The sequence below is a fragment of the Carcharodon carcharias genome, chromosome 9 (assembly GCF_017639515.1).
Source record: "Carcharodon carcharias isolate sCarCar2 chromosome 9, sCarCar2.pri, whole genome shotgun sequence".
NCBI lineage: Eukaryota > Metazoa > Chordata > Chondrichthyes > Lamniformes > Lamnidae > Carcharodon > Carcharodon carcharias.
Genome location: NC_054475.1, coordinates 11,470,141 through 11,483,159, shown reverse-complemented (window position 1 = coordinate 11,483,159; position 13,019 = coordinate 11,470,141). Strand labels below are relative to the sequence as shown.

The following is a 13,019-nucleotide window of genomic DNA, read 5'->3' as shown; positions in this document are numbered from 1 at the left end:
AAAACTTGCAATTCTATAACACTTTGCATGACCTCCAGACAAAGCAAAGCACTTTACAGCTGACAAAGTACTTATTGAAATGTACATGGTAGGAAAAGCAATTTTCACACAACAAGCTCCCACAAACAGCAAGGTGATAACGGCCGTTAACATTTTAGTGGTTTTGAGGGATATTGGCTCCTCTTTGAATAGTGCCACACGCTCTTTTACATCCACCTGAGCGGGCAAATGGGGCCTCTCCAAAAGACAGCACCTCCAACAGCACCTTCGGAGGTTCCTGAGAAGACAACTCAGTTGTATCAAAAGCAAAATGCGGAGAGAGAGAGAGAGAGACAGAGATAACACTTTGAGTCCGAAAGACCCTTCTTCAGAGCATAAGGTCATACAGACTCGAAACGTTATCTCTGTTTCTCTCTCCACAGAGGCTGTCAGACCTGCTGAGTTTCCCCAGCATTTTCTGTCCTTATTTAGGTTCTATCAAAACTGCTGCAGTGACCTTTCTTCCTCACAAAGTGGCAGCTGTGGCTCAGTTGGTCATGCTCTGAATTTTGGCTCAGGGTCCACCCCAAGGACTTGGAGCACATTATCCAGGCTGACCCTCCAGTTGTAATGCCAAGGGAGTGCTGTGCTGTTGGAGGTGCTGTCTTTTGGAGAGGTCCCATTTACCCGCTCAGGTGGATGTAAAAGATCGTGTGGCACTATTCAACCTCGGAAGGCAGTTCAGAACCAACGCCGTTAGTGTGGGATTAGAGCCATGTACAAGCCAGATTGAGTACTCATCAAGCAAATCCGGGCAGTACTCACCCTTTCTCCAGAAACGCTTTCTATCTCAAAATAGCTCAGCTTACCAACGATGCTTTTCGCTCTGATACAGTCAGTGCAAGAGGTCCCGGTAACACTAGAATTAATCTGAGTCAGGAAAGGGTTTAATCCAGCTGGGTTACCAACTTGCTATTGCTTTCTACTGAGACTGTGCAAGCGTGTGGGGTTAAAGGATGATGGGAACAGGCGTGGCCGTGATGCTTTCTGCAGCTGAATAGCCTGCAAACACTCACCCCCTAAACCCCCACACATGAAAGATGGCGAACAATCTTGGGGTGGCAGGTTTCTATGGGCACCGTTACCCAGTGTGAATCATCACATGAGGGGGATAACCCAAGCGGAAGAACAAAGAAACTAAATATGGCAGACACAACATAAGCGTTCCGCTGAATTTTTACTCAGATCTTTTGATCCAATCACTTCCAATCTGGGTTAACCGTGGCATTGCCAGTGCTTGGGGAGTGGGGACGAAAAACTTTGCACAAGCTGAAGGGGCGGTCAGGATGCATTAACAGGTGTGTCTGTTTTACCAGGTGACCAGCCGATGGTCCTGGGCTCAGCCGAGGCCTTTCACCCGATTAAGAACAGGTGGGAGCACCTGCCACCCATGCCCACCGCCCGCTGCACCTGCTCCAGCATCGTCTTTAAGAACCGTCTCTTGGTCATTGGCGGGGTGTCACGTGGGCCCAGCAACGCTGTGGAAGCTCTGTGCCTGGCGGACTCGTAGATGCCAGCAGTGGCTGAGACAACAGAGGATCATTCGTCCAGGGCCGCGTACACAAAGCAAAAATACCTGGAAAACCTGGGCAGGTCTGGCAGCATCTGCGGAGAAGAGCGCTGTCAACGTTTCGAGTCCGAATGACCCTTCGACAGAACAAGCCTCTGGCTTGAGGGTTTAATTGCTTTTTGCTGCTGGATTATTCAACTTGAAGGCTGTTGCATTCTCTTCTCAGCCCCAGCGAAGTGTCGGAACACAGGGGGGGGGAGCTAAATTCCCTTCCATGCCTCAGGCCAGGGCAGACAAACCTCTCAGCTCTGTCATCTTCCTTCTGTGATTCAGTTCAGCCATTTCAATGAGGCCTTGGTTCACAATTGCACCGTTCCTTCCCCATGGAACACAAGGCTTCATCCAGAGAACTTTCTACACCCTCACTCCTTCCCTTCCCTCCTCAGCGTCTCCTCCAGACCTCAGGGAGTTTATCCAAGAGATTTTTTTTCTTCTCCTGGAAGTAGCGGCCGCTGATCTGTTAACTGCCTTGGAGATGGAGTACATTTTTCAATTGAGGAAATTGTTTGAAGGGCTGGGTCACCAGTGCCAATCGCGCCCAAATTGAACAGAGCGCATGGGCAGAAGAAGATTCATCACCCAACTTAATCGATTAATCAGGAGCAGGCTGGTTGAAAATAAGATTTCATCTCTTAATTGTGATGATATGCCTCGACTGAGAATGTGAACAGACCTCAGCTTTGTCTCGGTTATGTGAAAGGCCAGACAACCTTTCACATAACTGAATACAGAGTCTGCACAAAGGAACTAATTCAGACAAAGCCCCTGAGCACAAGCACCTGTGGACAATTCTTGATGTTGAATAAGTGTTGGGCTCATCAGTCGTGAACAAATGGGAAAGGCCCCTTGATTCCCAGCATGAACAGATGCTAGTTGATTTTGGTAGACACACCACAGGAGGGAATTCCAATTGACTTCTTATGGTTCTTCCCCATGGCACTGCTGTGCCACAACCCACACAAAGGGTGTACCGGTTCAGGGTGCAAGGCACTGAAGCTGTTAACCAACAAGGCAGCCAATTGGACAACCTAGCAAACACATATTAGGAAATTGCAGAGCGTGTGATCCGGCTGATTGTTCCTTCACACTGGTGTGATTATAATGTATTAGTGTATGTGCGTTGTTCTCTGTTTTGTAACTGTATACAACTGATGTAATTCAGCAGTATTACCATATACCTCAGCCCTTAGACTACAGTATCACAGAATCATTACCACACACGAGGCCATTCCACCCGTCGTGTCAGTGCTGTCTCTCTGAAGGAGTAATTCACCTTGTGCCACACCCCCACCTTCTCCTCTTAGACCCACACATTCCTCCTTTTCAGATAATAATCCAATTCCCTCTTGAATGTCTCGATTGAACCTGTCTGTGCCACACTCTCAGGCAATTTAGTCTAAACTCTGTGGCTACCGCTTATCAGTCTGAAATATCATTAGAGTTAGATAAAGGTTTAAAGTACCTGGACTTAGCTACCAGTGGAAGTCTGAACATGTACTTTAATCAGCGTGAGCAGTATTCATGTACGTTTGCTTCTGTGTTTGAAGATATTTCCACTTGTGGGGAATTCCAAAATTCAGCGTCATGAATATAAGATGGTCACTGATAAATCCAATAGTTCACTAGGTAGTAGTTGCTCGGAGAAACTCCTTTACTCAGACAAGACTGAGGCTGTTAACTAACCAGGCAGCCAACTGGATGAGCTAGGAAATTGTAGAAAAGTGCAAACCTGGCTGATTGTTCCCTCATACTGCAATGTCACTAGTGTGATCATAATATTAACTGTATTAGTATAGATACACTATTCTCTGTATTGTGACTGTGTATACAGTTGTTAAAATTCAGCAGTATTACCATGTACCTCAGCCCGCAGGCAACAGAATCACAGAATCATTGCAACACAGGAGGTCATTCCACCTATTGTATCTGTGCTGATTCCCTGAAGGAGCAATTCACCTAGTGCCATTCCTCCACCTTCCCCCATAGCCCTGCACGTAGAGTGTGATGTGGAGGAAAATAGCATAGGTGTCTTCAAGGGGGAGCTAGATAAGCACCTGACAGAGAAAGGTTATGCTGATAGGGTGAGATGAAGGAGGTGGGAAGGAGGTGTCAGAGCATAAAGACCGATATGGCCAGTTGGGCTGAATGGCCTGTTTCTGTACTGTAATTTTTTATGTAGGGTATTACATGCCCACACCTTGTCACTCCACATTCCTGATAATGGGATGTATTGCCAAAACAGAAGGAGCAATTGGAGCAGCGAAGTCCGGCCCTTTGGAATTCTTGCCCCTCCAGGGCTGGGGATGCTCAGTCATTGAGTATACTCAAGATTTTTGAATACAAAGGAAATTCCAGGATATGGGATGGGTGGAATGGGAAAGTAGGGTTGAAGATCAGCCATGATATTAATGAATGGTGAAGTAGGCATGAGAGGCCATCTGGTCGACTCCTGTCCCTACTTCTTATTTCCTTGTGAGTTATAAAGAAAATGTAGTAAAGTGGATACCACGGCTGGAGTTTTCTAGCTCCCCTCCTCCTCCGCACACGCACCCCCCCTCCCTGCGGCAGGTGGGTGGAGAATTCCAGCCCACATATCCAATCCCACATCCTGCACATCCACCAGCCCCCGCGCCCCCTTCATTCCCATTGGGATGGGCCTTGAAATGAAGATCAGGTGTGCCGAGACTCAAATTCCAACACCTGGAAACCTTAGAGAGGAAGAGAAAGTGGAATAAGGTGCTTGAGCTTTGAACTAGAGAGGGTCAGGATTCTGACGGCGAGGGGGGTGGGGGGGGTGGGGTGCAAGAGATACAATTTGGAGGGTAAAAGTGAGAGCATGTGACAGTCATCAGTTCCTTGTATTGTTAGTCTCGGCTTCTGTGACACTGTCAGGCCTGATTTTAACTCTGTCTCGGTGAATGGCCTTTGAGTGAGTTAAAATTGGGCTCACGTGTAAGTGTCCGGCTTATTGACGGTCCAGCCTTTCTTGAGCAATGTTCCAATTTCCAATTGCACAGTAAAACTGGGCGAGGACATACAGTGTGAAGAATTTTGGGCAGACACCTGTGCCCTCTGGCACAGACCAGTGCTTCTGGTCCAAGCATAGCTGTTGCTCCTAATGGATCGTAAGATTGATTTTAGACTGCAGTGGGGTCATTTTAACCAAAATTCATCCGCTTCAAGTGGAAAAGCTGGAAGTGCAACTTGCACCTGAATTATTGACGTAAGGTCGAAGGCTTAATTTTGGACCAGTTGTGAGCCTCAACTGGGCAGCCTACAAGGGGCCATTTACCAACTTACAGCCCTGGGCTTGTATAATAAGAGTGGCCTGGTGGGTGAAACATTGAAGAGGATTGCACCACTGCAGCAACACCAACAAAACCTGCATTAATACAGCACCTTTAATGTAGTAAATCATCTCAAGGTGCTTCACAACAAAGTTTCACGCCTACCCACATAAGGTGATATTAGGACAGATGACCAAAATCCTGCTCAGAGAGATAGGTTTTAGTGACCTTACAGAGTCATAGAGTCATAGAGGTCTACAACACAGAAAAAGGCCCTTCGGCCCATTGAGTCTGCGCCGGTCAAACAAGAACCTAACTATTCTAATCCAATTTTCCAGCACTAGGCCCATAGCGTTATATGCCATGGCATCACAAGTGCACAGCCAAATACTTCTTAAATGTTATGAGGGTTTCTGTCTCTACCACCCTTTCAGACAGTGAGTTCCAGATTCCCACCACCCTCTGGGTGAAAAAATTCTTCCTCACATCCCTTCTAAACCTACTGCCCCTTACCTTAAATATATGCCCCCTGGTTATTGATTCCTCCACCAAGGGGAAAAGTTCCTTTCTGTCTACCTTATCTTTGCCCCTCATTTTATACACCTCAATCATGTCCCCCCTCAATCTCCTCTGCTCCAGGGAAAATAACCCCAGTCTATCCAATCTCTCCTCATAACTAAAACTCTCCAGCCCAGGCAACATCCTGGTAAATCTCCTCTGCTCTCTCTCTAGTGCAATCACATCCTTCCTATAATGTGGATTCCAGAACTGCACGCAATACTCTAACTCTACCTAGCCAGTGTCTTATACAGTTCCAGCATAATCTTCTCAAAGGAGGAGGTGGATAGAGAGGTAGAGAATGGTTAGGGAGGGAATTCCAGAGTTTAGGGCCCAGGGAGTTGAAAGCACAGCTGTCATTGACGGAGTGATTAAAATCGATGAATTGGAGGGGTGCAGAGATTTCAGAGGGTTGAGAGGTCAGAGAAGAATATAGAGAATGGGAGAGGCGAAACCTCTGCAGACGAGATTTAAAAAGTATTTACAGCACAGAAACACATGCACGCTAGCATTTATGTTCCACACCTGCCCCATTCCTCTTCAACTAACCCTATCAGCATATTCTTCTATTCTTTTCTCCCTCATGCAATTGCTTAGCTTCTAAATGCATCTATACTATTCATCTCAACTACTGCTTATGGCAGCAAATTCCACATTCTAACCACTCTCTGGGTAAAGAAGTTTCTCCTGAATCTCCAACTGAATTTATCAATGATTATCTCATATTTATGGCCCCTAGTTCTGGTCTCATGTGCAAGTGACCTATCAAACCCTTTCATAATCTTGAAGATCTCTATCAGCCTTATCTTCTAGAGAAACAAATCTCAGCCTGTTCAATCCTTTCTGATAGTTATAACCTCTCAGTTGTCTGATAAACTGCAAATTGCAACAAGGCCATGTAAACTAGAAGGAAACAGCCATGGGCTTATGTACTTAATTAAGCTGCCCTTGGAACTTAATTGTTGACCGTGATTATTTATTACCATATGGAGTCATTTCCATTAAAATGGGGGCTAACTTCTCATTAACACCATCGTTTTCCTTTGATGTATTAATACAGTAGGCAATGAAAATGTTGATGTTTACTGTGTGTTTAGCAATAGTCTCTTTTAAATTTTGTAATTTACAGAATCTCTTGCAATTTATTTGAAAGGCAGATAAGGTAAATTGACTATCGCACTACAAATCAGAGGTGGCAAAGTCATCTCACAGCCACCACCTTCTTCCCTGGCCCTTTATATTACAGAGCATTACTCAGCCTAGAAACATTTTCTCCAACTTATAGAGGTTGGGGTGGATGAGGGGGTGGTGGTGGTGTGGGAGTGGAGAGGAGTGTGGGGTTGGGGTCCTAGCTCCAATGTGGTCAAGCAAACAGACGTGGCATTTACAATCTTCACCAGCTAACTGTCCTTCCGAATGATCAGGAATTTATGAACATTGGGAATGACTGCACAGCGCAACCATGTGAAGCACAACAACTTACTTTTGTATCGCATCATTGAGAGTAAAAAAAGTCCCAAAGTGCTTCACCAGAGCATTATCAAACAAAACCCATTAAAAACCCTATTTGGTTCACTAATGTCCTTCAGGGAAAGAAATCTGCCAACCTTACCTAATGTGGTTTAGATGTGACTCCAGACCCACAGCAATGTTGCACAGACTCTTAACTGCCCAGCAAACCACTCAGCTGCTGTCAAGAAGGAGACTCACTATCTGTTTCTCAGGGTCAGTGAGGGTTGGCCAATAAATGCTAAGCCTTGTCAGTAATGTCCAGATCCTATGAATGTTAAAAAAAAAGGGTCAAAGGAGCGTCTCCAAAAGAAGGGAAAACCAACACTGGCCATCAACCGTCCCGGTCAGCTGGCTGACTGAGTGCTGGTATGTGAGAGAAATGCAATTTCCGCAGTGCTCGCTGACCTGTGTTGGCTGCTGGTCTGATGATACCTCGATCTTAAAATTCTCGCCCTTGTATCCAAATCCCTCCATACCCTTTCCCTTCTCTCTAACTCTGTAACCTCCTACAGCACTCTGAAATATCCGATATCCTCCATTTATGGTGGCTGTGCTTTCAGCTGTCTGGGCCCTAAGCTTTGGAACTCCCTCCCTAAATCTCTCCGCCTCTCTCTCCTCCTTTAAGATGCTTTGTAACACCTACGTCTCATTTGTCCTACTATTTCCTTGTGTGACTCGCTGTCAATTTTTTTTCCTGATCATTAATTCCGGCCTCTGGATTACTAGTCTAATAACGTTACCTCTATACTACTGTAACCCATACGCCTGGTGTGTTCGAGGGTGCACAGGAACTTGTAATGCAGCTCTGGGGGAAGGTGGTAAAGGTGATTAGTCATGTTATTTGACTTAAACCTGAACTGGGGAAAGGGTAGAATCTTGGAATAACCATCTTGTTGGCTCAAGTGTGACTTGTTCTTGGTGAAATGCAAGAGGGCAGAGGATTTACTTAATTAGGAAAAATTCACAGTTGAAGCTTAGAGGTGGAATGGCGAGAATGAGATTGTTGATGCGTCAGTCTGTAACGAACAGTGACAACAAAACATCAAGATTAAAATTTTCTAAAGAGGAAATTAAGAAAGAAAATGAGAAGCAGGATTAAAGACTAACATATTATCAATGGTGTCACCTTCTTTTAACTCGCGAGGTTTCAGTGAAGTTTGTAGCTCTCTATTGACGCCCTTTTGTTTTCTCCTCCTGTAGCACAGAACCATGATTACTCAGTGTCTCAGTCAACCCCCTGCCTGATACCAGACGGCAAGTATCTGGCTACTCAGTGATGGGCCATGAAAGTCGAGGCCAATCCTCTCTTTGCCAATATCCACACAAATGCAAACAGAAATCACATTATGGTGATTGGGAGGAGAAACTCTGACTGATTCTCCCCACGTTCCTTCATGTCGGAGCCAACTCTCATATTGCAACTCATTGAATTTTACAGCACAAAGGGAGGCCATTTGGTTCATTGTATTTATGCTGGCTCTTTGAGGGCGATACCTAATTAGTTCTGACAGCATCTGCGGAGAGGAATACAGTTAACAGTTCGAGCCCGTATGACTTCAACTTTTCTTGTTGAAGAGTCATACGGACTCGAAACGTTAACTGTATTCCTCTCTGCAGATGCTGTCAGACCTGCTGAGCTTTTCCAGGTATTTTTGTTTTGGATTTCCAGCATCCGCAGCTTTTTGCCTTTAACCTAATTAGTTCTGCTCTGTTTGCTCTTTTTCCATAGCCCTGCAAACCTTTCCTTTTCAACTATATAAAGGAATGCTTAACCTGGGGCTCAAACCCAGAACTCTGGGATTAAGAGCCCAACGCTTCATTGAGCTAGCCAAAATGCATAACTCAATGCAGACCAGGGGTTAAACCAGGGGTCTCCCTCATTGGTAGGGGAGGAATGCCTAGTGACCCTGCAGGAGAAACATGTCTGATACGTGTTATCCTAGCCCACACCAAATCCCATTCACCCAATCCCCTGACTTAAACTGGCTGCCTCTCCAGAAAAACATTGATTTTAAAATTTTCATCCTTGTTTTCAAATCCCTCCATGGCCTCACCGCTCCCTATCTCAGTAATCTCCTCCAGGCCTACAAGCCTCTGAGATATCTGCACTCCACCAATTCTGGCTTCTTGTGCATCCCTGATTTTAATCACTCCACAATTGGTAGCCATGCCTTCAGCTTATATTTCACCTCTTTTCTATTTTTATTTAGTTCTGTTGAAGAGTCATACGGACTCGAAACGTTAGCTGTGTTCCTCTCCGCAGATGCTGCTGAGTTTTTCCAGGTATTTTTATTTTTGTTTTGGATTTCCAGCATCCGCAGTTTTTTGCTTTACCTTCAGCTGCCTAGTTCTGGAATTCTCTCCTTAAGCCTCTCTGCCGCTGTCTCTCTGTCTTTCTGTCTCTGTCTCTCTGCCTCTCCCTCTGTCTCTGCCTCTGTGCCTCTCTGTCTTTCTGTCTCTCTGCCTCTCCCTCTGTCTCTGCCTCTGTGCCTCTCTGTCTTTCTGTCTCTCTGCCTCTCTCTGTCTCTGCCTCTGTGCCTCTCTGTCTTTCTGCCTCTCTGCCGTTGACTCTCTGTCTCTTTATCCCCTCCTTTTGAGACTTCTTAAAACCTACCTCTTTGACAAGTGTTTGGCAGAAACACCCCCCACCCCCCTGGCACCCCCCCCCACCCCCCCACCCCCCCCGTCCTAAAGATTTCTTAAGTGGCTCGATGTCAAACTTGCTTGATAATGTTCCAGTGAAGTGCCTCGAGATATTTTATTATGTCACAGGCACTCTATAAATGCAAGTTGTTATTGTATTCACTTATTCATACTTTTAGATGTATCCGTTTTCCTGACACTGGGTGTCAGCAATCAATATCCTTTATCGTGGTAGCACAGAGACATGAAGGAAGATTGAAAACCAGTCGACTGATTTTTCAGCCTTCAGAGTGTCAGTTGTAAAGTTGTGTGTTTCTGCGGATCCCCAAACACAGCTGATCGGACAATAAATGCAAAACCCACCAGACTCTATACTGCTTAAATTGCAAATCGGCCCTGGCAACCCCAGGATGGTTTGCATTCAGCTTCCAGCCACAGATATAGAGCCGTGCCAGTGGATGCCAATGTCACTGGCAGTAGCACTGGCACTGGCTTCGAGCACTACAGAAACCCCTTTGGATAGCACAGCATGCTGTCTCCACCACCTAACAACGCGATTATTGACTCCAATGTTCTGGGATAGGGACAAAAAGGAAGGAGGAAAATGAGAGAAAGAAATGTTGCTCATACAGGGGTTATATCCGTAACCCTCAGATTGTTGCAGGGTCAGGCTTGACTGTGATGCGTCCACAGTGGAATAGTCCATCAAGACAATTGGCAACTTGGGGAGCTGCTGATAGGAGGCCAATGCCTGGGAAATGGCATCCCAGTATGTGGCGGGCTGGACTACAGGAAATGAAGGGAGAAAGGTGGAAATAAGAAAGCCGGCAAGTCTAACAAGACAGCAATCACAGGTTGGAATAAAAGCAGAAAATGCTGGAAAAACTCAGCAGGTCTGGCAGCATCTGTGGAGAGAGGATCAGAGTTAACGTTTCGAGTCCACGTAACTCTTCTTTGGAAGAAGTATCATATTGAACTTGAAACGTTAATTCTAGTTTCTTGCTTCACAGATACTGCCAGACCCGCTGAGTTTTTCCAGCACTTTCTGTTTTTATTTCAGACCTCCAGCATCCGCAGTGTTTTGCTTTTATTATAGTGTTTAAACCACAAGTTGGGCATTGTTCTAGAAAAAACAAAGTTATTGGGCTCACTCAAAAGAATTCTTCTCTTCAATACATGTCTAGATTTGCAGTGAGCAAAACCAGAGTCTCATGTCTGAAAAAAATGTTAATTATTCTTTATTTCTTATTTGCTTTAAGTTAAACAGCATTGCGCTGAGTTAAGTGTTCTTTACTGTTTTTGAAACAGAAGGATTGTTTTAAAGGTTTTGTATTGAGGTTAAAGACCCTTTCCTATTGAATTGTTGATTGTGGCTGAGTTAACTATTTATAACATCAGAATCATCATCAGTAAAAACTGCAGACGTTCATTTAATGAAGTGTTTACTGATCACTAATTATTCCATTGGCCTTTTTCATGTCCCTTCCCATTTCATTTTGCACACACAGCAAACTTGCACCATGCTGAGATTTGTTTTTTAACCCAGTATTTACAGCTTCTGGAATTCTCTGTCATCTGTGGTGCACACTGGGTGGATCCTTCCATATACGTATCCCTGTGGAAAATTCCATCAAAATAAAGGAAAAAAGAACTTGCGCTTAACGAGCACCCTTCTCGCCCTCAGGATGCCCCAATGTATTTTACAATTAACAAAACACTTATTGAAATAGAGCCACCGCTGTTATGTAGAGAAACGCAAGTCTATTTGCGTATAGCAAGCTCCCACAACCAGCAATATGATCGTGGTTTAATAATGTTGGTTGAGGGAAAAATATTGACCAGGTTACCAGGCAGAGCACTTCTGTTCTTCTTCAAATAGTGCACTGGGATTCCTCACATCCGCTTGAGAGGTCAGACGGTGCCTAATTTTAAAGCCTCATCTGAAAGGTAGAACCTCTTCGGTACTGCACTGGGGGTATCAGTCCATTTTATGCTTAAATCTCTGGCGTGGGATTTTAACTCACAACCTCATGCCAGCCCAGTCTCCTGGATAGACATAGACTCCTGGCATCACTTGAGCCTGAAGGAAGACACATGTGATTAAAGTTTCCACTTTTTTTCCCCGATTATTATTAATTATTTAAAGATGTGAGTGTCCTGAGTGTTAAAATGATATAAAGGCGCAGATTACTCCCAAGTGATTGTGCAAACACGTTGTGGGTTAATTTATTAATTCTAGGCACACGTGAGCAGATGTACATGAAGGAAAGTTTGAAGGTATCAGCAGCAGAGCCATGCCTGCGGTGTTCTACTCCAGGCTGAAGTGAAACTGGGGCTAGATCACATGACACACTTCCCTTAAAGTAATGGCATGCTGCTATCCCTTAAAGGCATATTACAACAGTAAGTACTACTCACTGAGCCATGGCACATAAACCATTGCCCCTGGGGTAATTGCGAACTGTTCCTATGTTTGAATCAAACAAAGGAATATTTGAAGAATGTCAGAGATAGTTTTATCTTTTAATTGCTCTCAGGAGGTCAGGGATTTATTGTCCATTGTTAGTTGCCCTGACCACTCAGTTGGTTTACTAGGCCTTCCCTGGGGGCACTGAGATTCAACCATATAGTGTGGGACTGGAGTTCTCTGAAGTCCATTAGTGAGTCAGTTGTGTCATTCCAGGAGCTTTCATGGTCACTTTTGTCTGGTGCTCACCCAGAGATAAACAGTTTTATTGAATTCCATAGGAATGTGGTTAATGCTGGACAAAGAAAGACCAGGATTCATTTAGTCCTGTTAGTCACATGATACAACAATAATGAAGTTGCTCAAAAAAGACACGTCCTGTCAAAGCTTTTCGTCCTATACCCATCAGGATAATTAGCAAGAATACCAAATTGTAAAGGGAACAACAATTCATACTGCATGAGAAGAGAGTGCTGATTTGTTGGCAAGTGTCTTTTTTCAGCAATAATCAAGGTCTGTTCTACCAGATGAATAATAAAGATGTTGACTAATTACAGCGAATAATCTGTATTGAATAGCCTACAACAGACCCAGACATGAGGTGGCTAGCTTTGGGAACCATAGGTTCAAAGTCACCTATTTCTCCCAAACCTGCTACACTTAGAATATGGCAGGTGTAGAACCCCCAGTTCTTTGAACATGTTCCACCATTGGGCAAGATCACGGCTGATCTGCTACCCTAACTCCACTTTCCAATTCTATTCCCATATCTCTTGATACCCTTAGTTCCCAAAAACTAGCAATTTCAATCTTGAATGTACTCAATAACTGAGAATCCACATCTCTCTGGGGTAAAGAATTCCAAAGACGATGGCTTTGGTCTTCCTGAAATTTCAGTCAACCCCTGTACAAAGTTTGGTCATTGTGTCACCAACGCCTGCAC

The 13,019-nt window shown here is 44.7% G+C and overlaps 1 protein-coding gene across 2 annotated transcripts in view; it reads left to right on the top strand.

The window, feature by feature from the left end:
* LOC121282232 (kelch domain-containing protein 8A-like) overlaps positions 1–4,347 on the top strand; it is a 35,812-nt gene extending 31,465 nt beyond the window's left edge. For both annotated transcript variants that reach the window (XM_041195836.1, XM_041195837.1), the window contains one exon: positions 1,356–4,347. In XM_041195836.1, coding sequence (XP_041051770.1) covers positions 1,356–1,549 — 194 coding nt within the window. In that variant the 3' untranslated portion in view covers positions 1,550–4,347. The remainder of the gene's footprint in view (positions 1–1,355) is intronic.
* The last annotated feature ends 8,672 nt before the right edge of the window (positions 4,348–13,019 follow it).